The sequence below is a fragment of the Chrysemys picta genome, chromosome 1 (assembly GCF_011386835.1).
Source record: "Chrysemys picta bellii isolate R12L10 chromosome 1, ASM1138683v2, whole genome shotgun sequence".
Taxonomy (NCBI): Eukaryota; Metazoa; Chordata; order Testudines; family Emydidae; genus Chrysemys; species Chrysemys picta.
The window spans coordinates 256027917-256045882 of NC_088791.1; the positions used below are offsets into that span (position 1 = coordinate 256027917).

At 45.6% G+C, this 17966-nt stretch overlaps 1 protein-coding gene across 4 annotated transcripts in view; it reads right to left on the minus strand.

Annotated features, from left to right (window-relative positions):
* Positions 1–17736, minus strand: part of CLYBL (citramalyl-CoA lyase) — a 229378-nt gene extending 211642 nt beyond the window's left edge. For 2 of the 4 annotated variants that reach the window (XM_065592446.1, XM_065592438.1), the window contains exons 1-2: positions 17604–17683; positions 15074–15094 (exon numbers count right to left, since the gene is read on the minus strand). In XM_065592446.1, the coding sequence (XP_065448518.1) occupies positions 15074–15094; positions 17604–17668 (86 nt within the window). In that variant the 5' untranslated portion in view covers positions 17669–17683. Of the gene's footprint in view, positions 1–15073; positions 15095–17603 lie in introns of all 4 variants that reach the window. The other 2 variants (XM_065592451.1, XM_005303890.4) reach the window with 1 other exon arrangement.
* Between the last annotated feature and the right edge of the window lie 230 nt (positions 17737–17966).

The window sequence follows — 17966 nt, forward strand, 5'->3', positions numbered from 1 at the left end:
CTATAACATATCGGTGTTTCTGACATATTGCAGCATACAGCAGTAGGAAAATTTCCTCAGTAGCTTAGTTTCATGGGAAGGGGGAGAAAAAAACACTGCTAAATGTTTTTCACATCTATCAACTTCTCCAAAGAGTAGTTACCAACAAAAAAGAGTTTTTATGCTTTCAATATGCTGAAGTCAATATTTTGCACTGACCCAACAATTTTAAATGCTTTGAGTAATAAGTTGCAGATTTAACAAAACAAAAAAAACCGCCACCCAATATTTAATGCACAAACTCTAAACACAAGTTTGTATTTAAAGGCTAGATAAATCAACCCAGAGAGACTACAATGAAATATTATTATGGATTTTAGGTTTAAAGTTCAAAAAGACAAAAGTTAAGAAATTTTAAATTATTTATTAAATGCCATCTAGAAATTGTACTTATTTTAAAAAAAAAAAATCTATATTTTCCTTGTCTGTCTCTGCAAGACAACTACCATATACATGTTGTGACAAAATACTGAAAAGCCAACACACTGAGAGGCAGATTGTGATATTCATATGGAACAGTGAGTAGTCCACAGAAGTCAATGAGTCAACTTGTAAAGAGTAAGGTACTACCCAACATGAGTAAGGGTATCACTGTCTGACCATAAAGAAAAATAATTTCAATCTTGTCAACTAGCAACGTATCTACAGCATCAAAACAGCTGGCTCTAACATAAATAGTCGCATAACTGCCTTTTAAAAGTAGATATCAAGGTCTGAATCCTGCAATCAGCTCTGCAAAGGTCCAGGGATTACATTCAACTCAATGCAGGATTGGGACCCAAGTGGATCAACCTATGTAACAACAGAAGAATTCCAGGAAGACAGAGCAAAGTGAGAAAATAATTTCTGAATCATGATTGTTTTTAATATTGAGACTCTCTAGAAGAATTATATCCTTAGACACTGGTTTACACATTGAATTATTTTATTTTAGAAATACCATCAGTAACTGCTGACAAAAGTATTCATAAACACCCTTATTTTAAAGCAGGCAGACTCATCTAAGTATTTAATTAACCCCTTGCACTTAGAAAATTAGACTAAAGATTATAAATGCCAAATTCTACTCCCAGTTACTCCTGTGCAGGCCTCCTATCATTCATGGAATTTTGGGTCTGAGCCTATAAACATGGATTTGAGTAACTTTACTCCCGTGAGTAATCTCAATGCAGTCAATGGAAGCTGAGAGTAGTCAATTACACTCAATGGGAATTCTGCGTTCCCAGCACTTACGAAAAATGGCCCACTTATTTAAGTGAATAAATATAGATTCAAGGGCCTAATTTTAGGCATTTTGAAATTTTGGGCTCAATGGATCAAATCACAAAAATCACCATCACAATTGACAGTCCCAGAGAGCCTTAGCACAGGGCAAGAACAAATTTCCATCATATCCTAGAGGTGATCCCACAAAGTCTGGGTTGAAGTATAATGGTTGAGCTTGGTGGGGAAAGCTATACCTGTTCTGTGAACAAATAGTGAACTTCAGTTTCCCTGGGCTGCCATTCTAGCACCTTTCATGGTCTCTACATTCACTTACAGAAACTCAGAATATTCTTTATTCAGTAGACTGTGCTCACTGCTTTAGAGCCATTAGAGTCTATTGCATGGATAGACATTTAACTTCTTAGTATGTTGCTCTACTGCAGCCCATTGTCAATACTAATATAGAAATCATTCTTAAATAATTGAAAATGTTATACATACACTGTTAGTTTTCAAACAATAAAAAAGGTTGAGATATTCAATACAAAAAGGCCTACTCCACATAGTAAGTTTCAAGATTGCAAAATATTCCTAAACAGATCAACTTCCTCCCCATCTTTCAGAAACAAATCTGAATAGCTGAATTAGTAGCTCAGCAAAATAGTAGGTTATAATGAGAATGATAACAGGCCCTAGGCTCTGGCAGCTGGTGCTGTAATGACAATTAAGGATTTGTAGCAGGGCCATTCACAATCATGTCTTTTCTATGACAAGAGATAGTAACAACACCAGTGAGAAGTATGAAAAACTATATCAGCTTTTTATAGGCAGATGTTTTCCAATAAAAAAAAAAAACCACCATAAAGCACATTTGCAATTTTGATAATCTAAGTGTGTAGCCCACACTACAAACCTGTTACCTTCTGGAGTCTAGAGTTTAAGTTTACAAGCCTGTTTTGCCTTCCTGCAGGCACTTTAAACTTATAAATGACACCTTTTAGTGTCCTGAAATATGAAGGGTAGCTAGTCCCAAATTCTCATGTTGCTTAATAGTCTCACATAAAATGAGGTCCACAAAACTTTTATTACCACCATAGTTCAAATTCACAGGTGAAGAACCACCAGGGAAAGGATGCGGACATGTCTCTTGCTTCTGCTCTCCTAATTTCCCAGGTGCAAGGAACTCTCCCACTCAGTCTTTAATGACTAGTTTAAGTCTTAAAGTGAAGCTTGATTCAAACATATGACCACAGTATGTTACCCATACAAAGACTGGGAGTGGGTCAGAGGGAGAATTCCTCCAGGAGAAAAATACCAGGGATCAAGACTTACTAGTATCAAATAGAGGTAGAAAATATAGCTGTAAAACTAATTTGCACAAATAAAAAGCTTAACTAAGTGATGCTTTCCTTCCTTCTGCTTTCACACACTTTTACCTACTCATCACTGATGGGTATATTGAACAATGTCCGCCAAAAGAAATCAGTTTTTCTACACCCAGAGAATTATACACTATTTCTGACAAGTATTTGTTCGCATTCTACTGGAACTGACATGCTATGCTTTGAAAACTGATCACAACCCAGCAGCCCAGATGTGGGGAAAATATATATCAGAAAATTTTGTATGCTACAAATTACTTCTGAATTCATATAAAGATTTAATGATTCATGACATGCCAAATACAGTGCTAATAAGTTTGTTTTTTTGCTAAAAAAACAACAATAAACCAATTACTAGAGGCCATTCAAATGCCACTGCATAAAATGGGAAAACTAGTAAACTGTAGATAAAATTGGTATTTTGTTTCGAGTGTGGCTCTGAAGCCCAACTTGTTTGTTGCAGGGCTTTGTGCGTCAAAATAGCACTTGCATTTTTCCAAGCAGGAAAACGGGTTAAGATGTTTTGAGAACATTTTACGACATACTTTGATTTTTTTTTAAATTAATGGGCAAAAAGCTCACCACTTAGTTCAGACATTTAAAGTAACAAGCATCTTAGCCCTTCTCCATTCCTTGAGAGGTAGCTGAATTGGCATAAAATGTGTGCTCTTCAATACACATGCCCCTTAACAGGTTCTGCTGTATATATACATGTGTGTGTGTTTGTATGTTTAATGTAACAAACAAACAAAAAATCTGAATGCAGGAAGACATCTTAAATTTTGACTGCTAATACTCTATAAAGCCTTAAAGATGAACATATATAAATAAAATTCTAATTAGCAGTTTAAATACTTTTGTTTTCTTGTTCTAATGATAACAAAAACAAAAAACAATGCAAATGAAAATTATATAGGGAGTCATGTTTTATTGGTCAGTACTAAGGCCACAAAATTAATTTGTCTAAACTGCTAAATATATAATTTTATAACTTTTAAATGTCTAAGACTATAGCACACCACTAATTATTTCAATCAAAAATAAATCCTTCATTTATTTTCTGTTCAGTATGATTAGCTCTGCCCTAAAACTTGGGTCCAACCTCATAATCAGACCCTTACATATCATTCAAAACTGACTTTACACATTGGGCATGTGACTCCAGATTTACCTCAGTTGGAGTTACTTCTGATTTACCAGTGCAAATGATAATAATCAATCCCTTTAGCTTTAATTTTCCAAATAAATGGAGCTTTATTTCATAGGTTCTCAGTTAGAAAAGTCATCTGAAAACATCCAGAATGTTGTGGCCCTTTTAGCAATTCTTCATAGCTATTTCCTAGGAATCAATACAAATACAATAATTTGGAAATAAAAATAATTCTGTGATGAGCTACTTTATATAACAAAACTTCCTATACATGCTCCATTTTTCTTCCTTTTTTTATGAATAACATCTTTTAGGAAACAACAGGACCAATCAATGTAAACTAATCCTACAAAATATTCTTCCCCTCCTTACCCTGTGCACCTTAAAACACCCACTGACGGTTTAAGAAGTGGAAAATTAAAACTCTTAATATCAAGTCCACACCAGATAAAACAGAAATTGTAGTCATACAGTACCGCAAGTGTAGCTACAACATAGCGTGACAGCTTGTTAGTGTTGAAAATATATAAGCTCTTTGTAATTGTGCCTCTGGAATGCCATCTGTCTTGAATTACATCCACCTGGAATCATGTTTCGATGACCAATATGGACAGATTACTGGAACTTTAAAACCTCGCTTTCTTTGTAATTGACATTTAAACTGTTTGAAGTTTCTCATTAAGTCCTTTTTACAAATTAGGTGCAGATGTGTAAAACTAAATGTACAGTACTAAGGGAAATTAGGTCACCTGAAAGCTCAATATAAAATGTATCTATTAACTACTTTAATGCAAAGAGTACATTAAAATGTAGAGATCAACTCAATGTCCCAAATTCTTCAAAGTTTCATCATTTCCCTTTCATCACTGCAGAGCTCCTGATGCTAACCGTGTTTAATTAAAATAATAGAATAAAGGCAAGGAAGTTCAGCTACTCAGTCCATGGTAGTACATTGATCCAGTCCTGTAGGGACAGACAAGGGAAGACAGAGATCACTAGAGCCTTGTCTATCCCATGATAACAGGTAATTCAAACTTATGCTAGCTACATTCAGAAGCGAAAGGGGTTACAGGAGAATTGTGAGGTAATACAGCAGTGTTTAAGGAAAAGAGGGGAAAATTAACAGGGGACTTCAGTTCAAGTTTAGCACATATTGGGGTCAAAAATAGCAAGTTAATTTCCACTGCTATTTGTGTGTGGACATTTTGCAAACTTCTTGGGCTTCAAATCCATGTGAGGTAGAAGAGGGAAGAGTATTCTTTTCTCTAATAATATTTACTAAGTGCTGCCATCCCACCAAGATGCTTGGGGTCCTGTTTAAACACTTTCAAACCCAGTCAGATTAACATAATAAGAATGCTAAATAAAACATTTTAACATGCCAACCAAGGTGACTTAATTTAGAAAGGGGTGAGTGAAAGGTGTCCTGCACACAGACTGAGGGAGGTTAAAACTAAAAACACCTCAGAAAAAAGGAAGTGTTCATGTGTTTTACTTACAAGTAGGGAGGGATGAGCTGAGGAGCAGAAACTGATAAACTCAATTACCCTCTGATCAAAAGTGGAACTCCTAAAAAGTTGCTAATGTCAGGGCGCGTTTGCATGCCAGGATGCAGCTTACAGGGAATGTCTCAAATATTGCCCCGTTCTTCCCATTAAGGGATTTAAAAACCTACAGAGTGGACTTAAAATCAGTTCACCACTTGACAAACAGCCAGTGCAAAGAACACAAGCTGGGCATGAAGGCTTATTCCCAGGAGCTGCGGTGTTTAGCACTTCCTGTGAAGAATTTAGGGCCCTCCATCTCCACTGAAGTCAATAGGAACTGAAGATACTTTGTCCTTGCAGAAGAAACTCAGCAACCTATAGGATCAAACTCAATATGATCCTGTATATTTGCTATAGGGCCCATTATACACCATACAATAGGGAATTATTATATTTGAGTTTAACAGGGTTGCAGGTAATAGTGCAAAGTCTCTCAGGATAAAAGAGGACACAACCTACACAAACTGAACTGAAAAACCTTTTGGCATCACAACGCAGGACACAGCATGAGGATATGTTTGGGAAGGGGAGAAGTAGTCACCCAGTTGCGAGAAGCTGGGAATGGGCGATGGGATGGATCACTTGATGATTACCTGTTCCGTTCATTCCCTGTGAAGCACCTGCCATTGGCCACTGTCAGAAGACAGGATACTGGGCTTGATGGACCATTGGTCTGACTCAGTTAGGGTGACCAGATGCTAACTGCAAAATATCAGGACCACCACAGGGGCAGCGCCTTTACATTCACCAGTCTGGGTTTTCGGCAGCACTTCGGCAGCGGGTCCTTTAGTCGCTGATGGACTTCAGCGGCATTTCGGTGGCGGGTAATAAACCTTGCCGCCAAAGAAAGAAGTAGCCGCCACCGAATGCCGCCGAAGGCCATCAGTGACTGAAGGACCCGCCGCCGAAGTGCCGCCAAGACCCGGACATGCTTGGTGAGTGTAACAATTGAAAAGGCGCTCTCCCTGCCTCTCACCGCCGCCTAAGCATGAAAAAACAAACAAACAAAAAAACACGCCTGAAACAAAATATCGGGACAAATGGCATCCCGACTGTACTTCGGTCAGGACACGGGACAAACTGCTCGATATCGGGACGTCTGGTCACCCTAGACTCAGTATGTCTGTTTTTATGTTCTTATGCCAACCCCACAACTACATCCACACACCCCCATACCCCGAGAAAAGAAAAAAAAGAGGTTGGGAACCATTGTTTAGGGAAAATGCGTTTGTATAAAATTCTACTTAATTTGGACATATTCTGTGTAGGGTAACCAGACGTCCCATTTTTAAAGGGACAGCCTCCTATTTAAGCCCTCCAGCAGGTGTCCCAACTTTTTCTTAAAAACAGACAAATTGTCCCATATTTTCTGTTCCTCCCGCCCCCAATCAGTACTGGCAGGTCCTGCTGCTGGCCAGATCCCTGCTCGCCAGCCGCGCGCCCACTAGTGGCAGGCTCCTTCCCCCGTCCCCACCCCCACCCCCAGCCTGTGGCTGGGCCAGCGCCCCGGGAAAGCCCAAGACTCTCTGGCCCAGGGCATTGGCCAGGAGGAGCCAAGCCCTGCACGTGCCAAAGCCCTGCACAGCGCTGGCACGGGGAAGTCTCTCCGCCCCTCAGCTAAGCTCTGGAGTGGTGGGGGGGGAAAGCGATTTCCAGCCTGTTATCACCCCAAACCTGCAGGCTCCACAGCAGCCTCCCAGGGAGGAGCTTAGCACCCTCATCACCCGCCCCAGGTCCTACCCCCAGGGAGCATAGGGCTGCTCCATCCCCTAGGCAACCTACCCTGCTGAGCCACCTCTCTGGCCAGGTTCACAGAAGCCCCTGCAGTCAGGTTCCCTGAGCCCTGGTGCACAATGCATCCTTAGGGCTTAATCCCTTCCAGCCCGCGCTGGAGCAGTGGGGCTGGGTGGTGAAGGGGCAACCGGGGAACAGGACGCAGCTAGGTTATGCTGGTGGCCTGGAGGTGTTAGCTGCCTTTCAATACTGTATGGGCAGGAAGGGACAAGCTGTTTCCAGCCACAAGGGAGCTGGGGTGGGGGGAAGAGATGAGCTCTGCAAAGACACAGGCCAGGTCTTCCCTTCCCGCCCCTCCTCCCCTGAAGCTGGAAGCAGCTCCCATCCCTTCCCTCCCGCACAGTACCAAAAGGCTGCTGCTGGCCACATTCTGGTGTGAACCCTCACAGAAATCAGGGGAGAGATGGCATGTGACCCTACGTGTCCCCCCACGTATTGCCTTGGGATGACATGGTGCCAGGAGAGGTGGGTCCATCCTGGGGGCCCAGCCAAGCAAGGAGGGAGGAGAGCACTGGGCAGGGAGGGGAGGGGAGGGTTAGTCGGTCACCCCCTCGTGTGAGAGAGGTGTGTGTGTGTGTGTGTGTGTGTGTACGCACGCACCTCTATCCATGTGAACCATAAAGCCTTAAAGATAAGAAAGTAAATAAAAAGAATCTAACTATGCAACATTTCTTTTTAACAGCGGCTCAGTCAACTTGATGTTAATTTGTACTGCATAGTTCTGATTGATTGATGTTGAACTGGCTTGCATACAAGTAATTTTACCAGGTGTTCCATATTAAGCATAGGGAAATATGGTTACCCTAGTTCTGTGCATCTTCATTACTAATACTTGTGCCGGTCCTGCGACGGGATCCACCTGGGCAGGCCCTTTGTGTCTTGACTTCAGTTGGCTCCACACAGGCACAAAGATCCATGCACAAAAATACGGCTAAAGGATCAGGACCATTACTGGTATTTACAGCTGTTTAAAATATATTTCCCCCAAAATGAACCATTATGTGGCTTTTACCATCTCTAGTTTGTGATAAGATTAATTTAAATGGATCAAAATAATATGGTATAAAGTGAATATTCTGTTTTGCCAGTTTAAAATGTTTGTCATTAGAAAGTCACAAACACAATTCGTCCCAGAATCCTGAAGAGAACATTTTTAAAATCTGAAAAACCCAGAACTAGTTATTTTCACTAAAGGGTTAGGAAAGGGATACTTCATCTGCACAGACACTCTTAACACTTCACTGATGCCCTCAGTTAAGATTGTAAAAACAACATCAACAAAATTTGCTGCCATTGAGGAATGACTTTATATATGTTCACATAAATGTTGCAACAAAGTATCAAACTATACAAGAAGAACCTTTTAATTTCCTAGGATAATTTCAGCTCCCATTGCGTTAGCACCCTCCAGTGTCCAATCTATGAAAAACAACATTGATACTAAAAGAACGAGGAGTACTTGTGGCACCTTAGAGACTAACAAATTTGTTGGGGCCACGAAAGCTTATACCCAAATACCTTTGTTAGTCTCTGAAGTGCCACAAGTACTCCTCGTTCTTTTTGCTGATACAGACTAACATGACTACCACTCTGAAGCATTGATACTAGCTTTCCAAGTAGCCACAAACGTGCATTTCTTGACAAACAGTAAAGATGCAGCACTTTCCTGCAGTGGAGATAGAGCAGTGGTTCTCAACCAGGAGTACGCGTACCCCTGGGGGTACGCAAAGGTCTTCCAGGGGGGTACATCAACGGGTCTAGATATTTGCCTGCTTTTTCAGGCTATATAAAAGTCAGTACAAACTAAAATTTTTATACAGACAAAATGAGAAAGAAAGCAAGTTTTCAGTAGTAGTGTGCTGTGACACTGTATTTTTATGTCTGATGTTATAAGCAAGTAGTTTTTACCTGAGGTGAAACTTGGGGCACACAAGACAAATCAGACTCCTAAAAGGGGTACAGTAATCTGGAAAGGATGAGAACCACTGAGATAGAGAACAGTGGGAGCTAAAAAAAGATGAGTAAGCCCTCAATGCTATAAATTAGTCTTATCCCGAGTGTAGAAGTATTAGATCAAGTATACTTGGTCTCTGAATGTGGTCTGAAATAAAATTATTAACAAAAGTAATAGCTTACACTCCTACATCACTTTTAAACACTTAGTAAGCCTCACAACACTTCAGATGCTGCTACACTCATTTTATTGATAGAGAAACTGATTTGACTCTGTGCACTTGATATGAAACAGGTTTACGCGACAATCCTGAAAACACTTACACACGTCCTTAAAGTTAATGGGCTCTCAAACAGCTGAGCATCCAAATGCAATATAGAGGGTAAAAGTGCAATATAGAGGGTAAAAAGATTTCCTGTGGAATGTGCTCAGAACACAATTTCAAAGGGTTAAATGAAATTTTTTCTTCAAACCAAGCAAATACACTAGCCCTCAACAAGGGCTACGTACACGCCAACCTTCAAATGCCAGCTGTTTTTACTATAACCCTGTCTTAAAAGGTGTGGCTAAAGTTTTTAAAAAACAAGAATAGCACATATTTTACCTTAGCCTAATTCAAAAATATTTGGAAGGATTTTGTTCAAACTTTCAAAAAATATTATCTTTGGGAAGATACCAATTATAGAAAATTCCAGTCCAAAAGATGAAAGCTTTGGAACATTATGAACAAGAGAAAACAGATGAAAATAGTTTTGCAGGTCTGAACACAGGGACTCCTCCTATGTACATAAAGATACATTCACTCCTTAGTATTCTGATGGCATCTCTAAAAAGCAGATTCTTAGTGATGCAATGATGTCACAGTAACACAAAGAACAGTTTCTGTGACCGCTGAAAAGAATGCCACCAGATCAGAAGAACCCCTTCTGTAGAAGAAATTACTCTCTGTAACCTGCCAACTCTACCATCCAATTCAGCATTTATCCCATACTCACCACCATGAGCACCTAGCCTTACTGCCACTGCCTGAAAATAACCTACACAGCCATTATGCAGAAAGCCCATAAAGCACCTGCTATCATTATTTCCATAACTACACAGACTCCCGTTAGACAACGACCAGGAAACACAGAATTAAATTCAGTGAACACATGTATGGACCGTACACTTTAAATTGTCCCTCTGTTTTCTCTTCCCACTCCCATTTGGCTAACTTATTGCACAGCAAGGACTTTTTGCTCCTCCACATCAATCAACTGTCCTGATTCAGATCTTGGGGAGCAGTCTGGGCCCAACATCTGTCTCTCCACTTAAAACCACCCTTTCATCTCCGCAATAGGAGGGGTATCTAGCAAGCTGAGTCAGGTCCATTAACTCTACCTATGCTCATCTCAGCAACAATGGCTTAGAAGACCTCTTCACCTCTATCCCCACTAAAAGGGTCTTTCCTTCTAGCTCTTGACCCCCCTTGGATTAAGCCCTCTCTCCAGGTAAGGCTCAATTCAATTTTTCTATCATTCCCAGCAGTTGCTATGCCGTGCAGTTCATCTAGCACTGACTAGTCTTTGCCCTAGAAACAGGCAACTCAAGAGAGAGGATGGTTGAGGGACCATTTACATGCATCTTGCTGAAAGGAAGCAATCAGCTGAGGCAAGAATGAAAAAAAGTACAGGGCACAATATAGATAGGAAGGAGGATTCCTTTCCAAAAGAACAATAAGTTAAAGCCCTAGTGTAAACAGAGACAGGAAAGCAGTGATGGAGTAAATAAGGAACTCCCCAGAGCTGCTGTTGTGTCCCTTTCAGGGACTAGTATGTTATTTATTAGCATTACTGCTGCTGGCTTAAACAAAACTTTAGTGCTGGTTTAGGGACTGAACAAGTCTGGTCACTGGTTTCCTGAGGGAGTCAAGTGAGGGAGCCTCATTGGCCAGATGCAGTGGTAGGCAGAGGCTGATAAAGGCAAGAGCAGCTCTTGGCCTGCCCAGGGTAGTATTGCTATTGGCCTACAAATATTATAGACTTCTTTCATCAATTGGTTTATGCTTATAAGCTTACAGCTTCCAAGTGGACTTCTGACCCCTTCATAGTACAGTAAAAATACTCAAACCCTTAATGTTTGGCTGTCAGAAATCTTGGTATTTACAATTCTGCACACTAAAAGTGTTTTATTACCCTCTCTGAAACAGGAATAGCAATTGAAAAAGTCATGGTTACTGGATCAGTATAGAAAGTGTCCTTCTGGGTTTTCTTTAGGACAATGCTACTTAAACTACATGGGATTAATTTTGGCTGTGTCAGTTCATAGCATTTCTTTCTTGTGCAGCACAAACCACTCTAGCTTTGCTCTTGTAGTTAGCATAATAGCAACAGAGTCCCTGTTGTGCATTCACATAACCTTCTATGTTTCAATTACTTTTGTATTGCACACTCTTTCATTAATAAACTTTAAAATATTTATTGCATTATGCTCTCAGACAGAACTGCAAGTATTTTTAATTTTAATTATTAAAGTCAATTGACCCTTGACTACCTATCCCACTCTGGTGCTAAAACTCTGCTTGCCTTCCATAAGTGCTGTTCCAAGGTTTGCTAAAGCAAGGTCTGTAAAAATATTAAAATTAACTATCCTACTATGTGAGGGCCTTTTCTGTTAGCTGTTTGAGAAAATATTTCTACAGCTCATTTGGAAGGCTTTTGAGAAGACTAACCATCCCCCAAATCCATTCAAATAATCTGATTAATCTGTTCAATCCTGCTCCATGAAGGCAAGGCATAAATTAAAAGTCTGTTTTCAGCCTGGTCCCAAAACCCTGGGACTGGATGGCCCAGGGGATGGGATACAGGACCTTTCACTTCTAGGTCCCCTCTTTGATCCATTGCAGATTGGTAGTGATTTAGGACAGGGATGGCATGGTATTTATAATCGTTTTTATGACCCCGGGAAAAACTCATTAGTCCCAGTTTAAGGCATTATCTGTTTTTTAAATGATTTCATTAATGCATTCCACATTACATATATTTTTAGTTACCTATTCAAATTGTGGTTACATAAAGGCAGGAGAGTTGTAAATTAATTTAGGGTTCTATCAATAAAAAGTAAAATTGCAATGGGTGTAATACTGATATATAGGGCTGTCAAACGAGATTAAAAAGAGTCTATGATGAATCGTAATTTTAAATCACACCTTTAAACAATAACAGAATTTAAATATTTTTGGATGTTACTTACTTTTGTGCTGCTGCAGCTCGTTGTGCCTGGCACTTGGCCGGCAGCTCAAGGTGGGCTCCGTGCTGTTGCATGGGAGCTGCATCTTGCCGGAGCCTAGGGTGACTAGATGTCCCGATTCTATAGGGACAGTCCCGATTTTGGAGTCTTTCTTAGGCTCCTATTACCTCCCCATCCCCATTTTTTGCATTTGCTGTCTGGTCACCCTACCAGAGCCCATGACCATCCCGCAGCCCTCTGGCCACTCCTAGCTCACCAGGGATGCCATTTCAGATGTTGGTTTGTGACCAACATGTTGGGAGAGCGCTGTCTCTTTAATCAGAGCATGCAGGAGCCTGAACACATTGCAGCACTCATTCCTGAGCCAGCAGCAACAGAAGAGAATGAGAATTGTTCTCTGACCCCAGTTTAGAAGCAACCGGGTACACAGGCAAAGAGATGGGAACACCCTGACATCAGCCCCATGCCCCTACCCTATGCGGCAGACAGGAGGAGGCTCCTGGTTCAGAGCAGCTTGGCCAGGGGCAGCTCCATGGAGGGGGAGGAGGGAGCAGCAGTGGAGCAGGACTGCGGGATGGGGGGCACCCCCTGCCCTGGAGGCACACAGCGGCGCTCCTGAGCATGGTGCCCTGGGCAGTGTCCCCCTCTCACACACCCCTAAGGCCGGCCCCTCTAATAGCCCTGGTGTCTGGCTGCTCAAAATCAGCCACCAGGCAATCCACCTCAATGCTCCACCCCGGAGAAAGTTTTCCACCTTGGCTTCACAAATGTTATACGAGCACAGCAGGCTGCTGTGACAATGAGAATCAGAGGCGCTGACTCCACGTGGTTGGAGCAGCACCTCCCGCTCACCGGCGGGCCCCACCAATCAGCTCCTCCCCATCTCTCCTGCCCATCGTGATCAGCTGTTCAGCAGCGTACAGGAGGCACTGGGAGGGGAAGGAGGAGTGGGGGCAGGGTGCACTCAGGTGAGGGGACAGAACAAAACGGGAAGAGGCGAGATGGAAGCGGGGCAGGGGTGGTACTTGGGGGAAGTGGTGGAGTGGGGGCAGGGCCAGGAGCGGGGATCAAGCAGCTCCAGGAACTCACAAAGGCAGCGACGGGGATGAGAATAAGTTTCCTCACTGAGGTCTAACCTGCCAAAAAGGGAGCACCAGCAAACCTTTACCAAACACACATTCAACAGTCATTTTGCACCTGCTGAGCTTGTTGCTGAAGCTCTCCTTGCTGCTGTCAAGGTTTCTGCTGCATGGCTTCATGAGCCACAGGAGTAAGGGGTAGGCTGAGTCTCCCAGGAACACTATGTGCATTTCCACATCCCCTTTTGCACAGGCACCGACTTTGTGAGTTCCCAGGGGGTGCTCGACCGCCATCCCAGGCCCAGCCCCCACTCCACCCCTTCCCCCAAGCCCTACCCCCACTCTGCCCCCACCCTACCTCTTCCCGCCTTGTTCCACCACCTCCCCTCTCCCCCAGCGCCTCTTATACACTGCTGAATAGCTGAACACGGCAGACAGGAGGTGCTGGAAAGGAGAGGGAAGAGCTGATCACCAGGGCCCACCAGTGAGTGGGAGGCGAGGAGCTGATTGGTGGGGCTGCTGGTGGGTGCTCAGCATCCACTTTTTTTTTCCATGGGTGCTCCAGCCCCAAAGCACCCACAGATTCAGCACCTATGCCCTTCCGATCTGGAAATAAAGTTCCTGTATGCAGCTTTCTCTACAGATCAGTGTTCCTGAAGATGCCTGCAGCATGCACCTTCCCTGGCCATCCTGCACTGATGTCAGTGAAACAACCCCGGTGATCACCAGTGCCTGCAATACCATAGAGAAGTAGCCCTATCTGTTGATGTACTCCGTCACAAGATTGGGGCCAAAATTGGCATATGTGTGCCATCTATCACACCGCCGCAGTTAGGGAATCCCATGGCCGCAAAACCATCTACTATTTCCTGCACATTGCTCAGAGACTGAGTCACAGCAGGAAAGAGGAAATTAATGGCCCTATACACTTGCATCACCGCAACCCAAAGTGGACTTCCCAACTCCAAACCAATTTGCAACCTGACCAGTAGCAGTCTGGAGTTGCCAGCTTCCATACAGTGATTGCCACACACTTTTTCACCGTTACGGCACCTCTCATTTTGGGGTCATTGCACCGCAGGGCGGGAGGCAAACTCTGCACATAGTTCAAGGAAGCTGGCTTTGCACATACAAAAGTTCTGCAGCTACTACTCGCCATCCCATCCCACAATCTAATCCCCACCACTGGTCGGTGCTTATTTCCTGAGCCCAACAGTGATGGTCCACCGTGTGCAGCTGCTCCATAAATGCCAACATCAATCTTGAATTGTTTCTTTCCAGGGCACAAAGCAGGGCAGGCAGCATGGATTCCTGTTCAGATTTTGCAGCTCATGAAATAATGTGGCTGATCCTGCAGTGTATTCATAACACTTATCATAAGACTGGTGCAAGATCCATGCTTTCAGGCAGTGATAGCGGGTGCAAAATGTACAGAGGCTGTCAAAAAATGGCGCAAAACACAGTTGGAAGCCTTTGGAATTATATGATGGAGAAAACTGCATTATGGGGCGGTAATCCTGCCCCCATGATGCACTTGCAATTCATTCCCAGAACTCCTAGCAGGAGAAAGTGGTGATTTACACAGTGGGATAGCTACCCACTAGAGTCAACTTAACTCTATAGTGTAGACATGACCCAGACTTCCATGGTAGTGATCTGCAGACCACAAGTTGAATTTCTAAAGCGGTCCATACCATTCAAAATTTGTTAAGGATCTACAAATGAAAAAAGGTTGAAAGTTACTGCTTTAAAGGAATTATTCATGTCTCCAAATGCAAAAATTGGACCTAATTAAAAAATTATAAATAATCAGTGCAATTTTCATTTCCTGCATTTGATCCACAGGGTCACCATCAGGTCCTAGCTGGATATGTCCTACAATCAGGGATTGTCAAACTGGGGGTCGGGATCCTTGGGGGGGTTGCAAGGTTATTACGTGGGGGGTCACGAGCTGTCAACCTCCACCCCAAACCCTGCTTTGCCTCCAGCATTTATAATGGTGTTAAATATATTAAAATGTGGTTTTAATTTATAAGGAGGGGTCGCACCCAGAGACTTGCTATGTGAAAGGGGTCACCAGTACAAAAGTTTGAGAACCACTGTCCTACATGAACTTTCTCAAACTTGTAAAGGACAGTGTTTGCCACCCATCAAACAGTAAACGGATTACTGGTAAGTTTCATTTTTCTATGACAGCCAAAAAATACCAAGCAGGAAATATATTTCCTGGATAAAGTTAAATAATTTGTAGGGACAACCATCAGCTCACACTGAGAAATAAACCTGGTTAGCTAGGAAACATGATTTCTTTTTAGTTGCACAGACCAGTTTTGCTGCGGGGATTTTCAAACTGACAAATTGCAGACAAACCAACTGACAAACCTCAGTCACAGCACCTACCCTCACCCCTCAGAGAGGCTGCACAGGGCAATTACAAAGAAGGGTAGAAAATGGTAGTAAAACAATTGTGAGAGCTGCTAGTAACTTGCTCTATTTGCTCCTAAAGCACTGTGTGGGAATTATTTGCCAGAGGGAGGAAGTGACCATGTTGGGTGGTGGGGTTAATAACCAGAGGTGCTGCAGCCATAAGGAAGCTGGGGGGGGGGGGGAGGAGGTAATATTGCAAGTGAGCCTGAGGGACACTAAATTTGAAGGGGGGGGGGGGAGAAGTGTTACTGCCTGTCACCTGAATGAAGAGGGCAGGTCTGAATGGGGGAAGGGAGAGTCCTAACGTGTTTCTGCAGCAGAGAGGTTGAGGTCAGTCAGGGAGTGGGAGCTGGGGGGCTTAGGGACTGAGTGAGGGCTGTGTGGAGGCAAACGTGGTCGGGGGCTCTGGAGGGCTGTGTGGAGGGTTGGGACACAGTGGGGGCTGTGAGGGGGAGTCAGGCGGCCTGTGTGGAAGCAGAGATGGCTCTGGGGGTGAGTGCGGGGCTGCGTGGAGGCGTGGGGAGGGTATGGGACAGTGGGGGCAAGAACTATGTGGGGCAATAGGGGTGAGTGGGGGCAGGGGCTCTGGACATGGGGCTATGCAGATGCACTAGGAGAGAGTGGGGGGCAGGAGAGGTGGGGGGCAGGGGGCTCTGGGGAGGGGGCCTATGCGGAGGCTCTGGGGTGAGTGGGGGGCTGTAGAGGGCAGGGCTCTGGGGGAGGGGCTATGGAGAGGCACGAAGTGAGTGGGGACTGTGGGGGGCAAGAGGCTCTCGGGGGGGCTATGCGGAGGCACTGGGGTGAGTGGGGGGGTTTCTGGGGGCAGGGGGCTCTGGGGGAGGGGCTATGCAGAGGCACTGGGGTGAGTGGGGGCTGTGGGGGGCAGGAGGCTCTGGGGGAGGGGGCTATGCAGAGGCACTGGGGTGAGTGGGGGGGCTGTGGGGGGCAGGGGGGCTCTGGGGGAGGGGCTATGCGGAGGCACTGGGGTGAGTGGGGGCAGGGGGCTCTGGGGGAGGGGCTATGCGGAGGCACTGGGGTGAGTGGGGGCAGGGGGCTCTGGGGGAGGGGCTATGCGGAGGCACTGGGGTGAGTGGGGGCAGGGGGCTCTGGGGGAGGGGCTATGCGGAGGCACTGGGTGAGTGGGGGCTGTGGGGGGCAGGGAGCTCTGGGGAGGGGCTATGCGGAGGCACTGGGGTAAGTGGGGGCAGGGGGCTCTGGGGGAGGGGCTATGCCGGAGGCACTGGGTGAGTGGGGGCTGTGGGGGGCAGGGAGCTCTGGGGGAGGGGCTATGCGGATGGCACTGGGGTAAGTGGGGGCAGGGAGCTCTGGGGGAGGGGCTATGCGGAGGCACTGGGGTAAGTGGGGGCAGGGAGCTCTGGGGGAGGGACTATGCGGAGGCACTGGGGTGAGTGGGGGCAGGGGGCTCTGGGGGAGGGGCTATGCGGAGGCACTGGGGTGAGTGGGGGCTGTGGGGGGCAGGGGGCTCTGGGGGAGGGGCTATGCGGAGGCACTGGGTGAGTGGGGGCAGGGGGCTCTGGGGGAGGGGCTATGCGGAGGCACTGGGTGAGTGGGGGCTGTAGAGGGCGGAGCTCTGGGGGGCCGATCAAGGAGCGCTGCTGAGCCTGTGTGGCTCTGTCACTCCGCGGCCGTTGAGGAGGGGAGGGGCGGGGCGGGGGGTTGCGAGCGCAGCGCGGCGGAGCCCCCGCCCCGGGGTCTCGCTCTCGCGGGGCGGGGTTTGTGGGGCGTTGGGGTGAGCACAGCGCCCCCTCCCCCACGGCTCTCAATAGCGTCACTCACAGTCTCCGCCTCCTCAGACCCGGCCCGGCCAGCAGGAGCCGCAGCGCCCCTACCGCTGCCGCCATCGTCGTCTCGTCCCCGCCCCCGCCGCCGATTGGGCCAAAAGTTGGGCTGGGAACGAAACAGCACAACTCACCCGCGGGCTGATTGGCTCGCAGGAGGGGGCGGTGCCACGTGGGCCCCGGTACTGGCCGACACGTGGGCCTGAGGGGTTTCTGGGGGCTCTTTGCCGTTCTGGGTTGGGATACAGGACCCTGGGATGCGGACGCGATAAATCCCCCGGCCAGGCCCCGCCCCACAGACTTCCCCACCCCCCGGGGCTCCTTGTCCTTGGCTTGGCCGCCCCGGGGGCTCGCCTCGGGT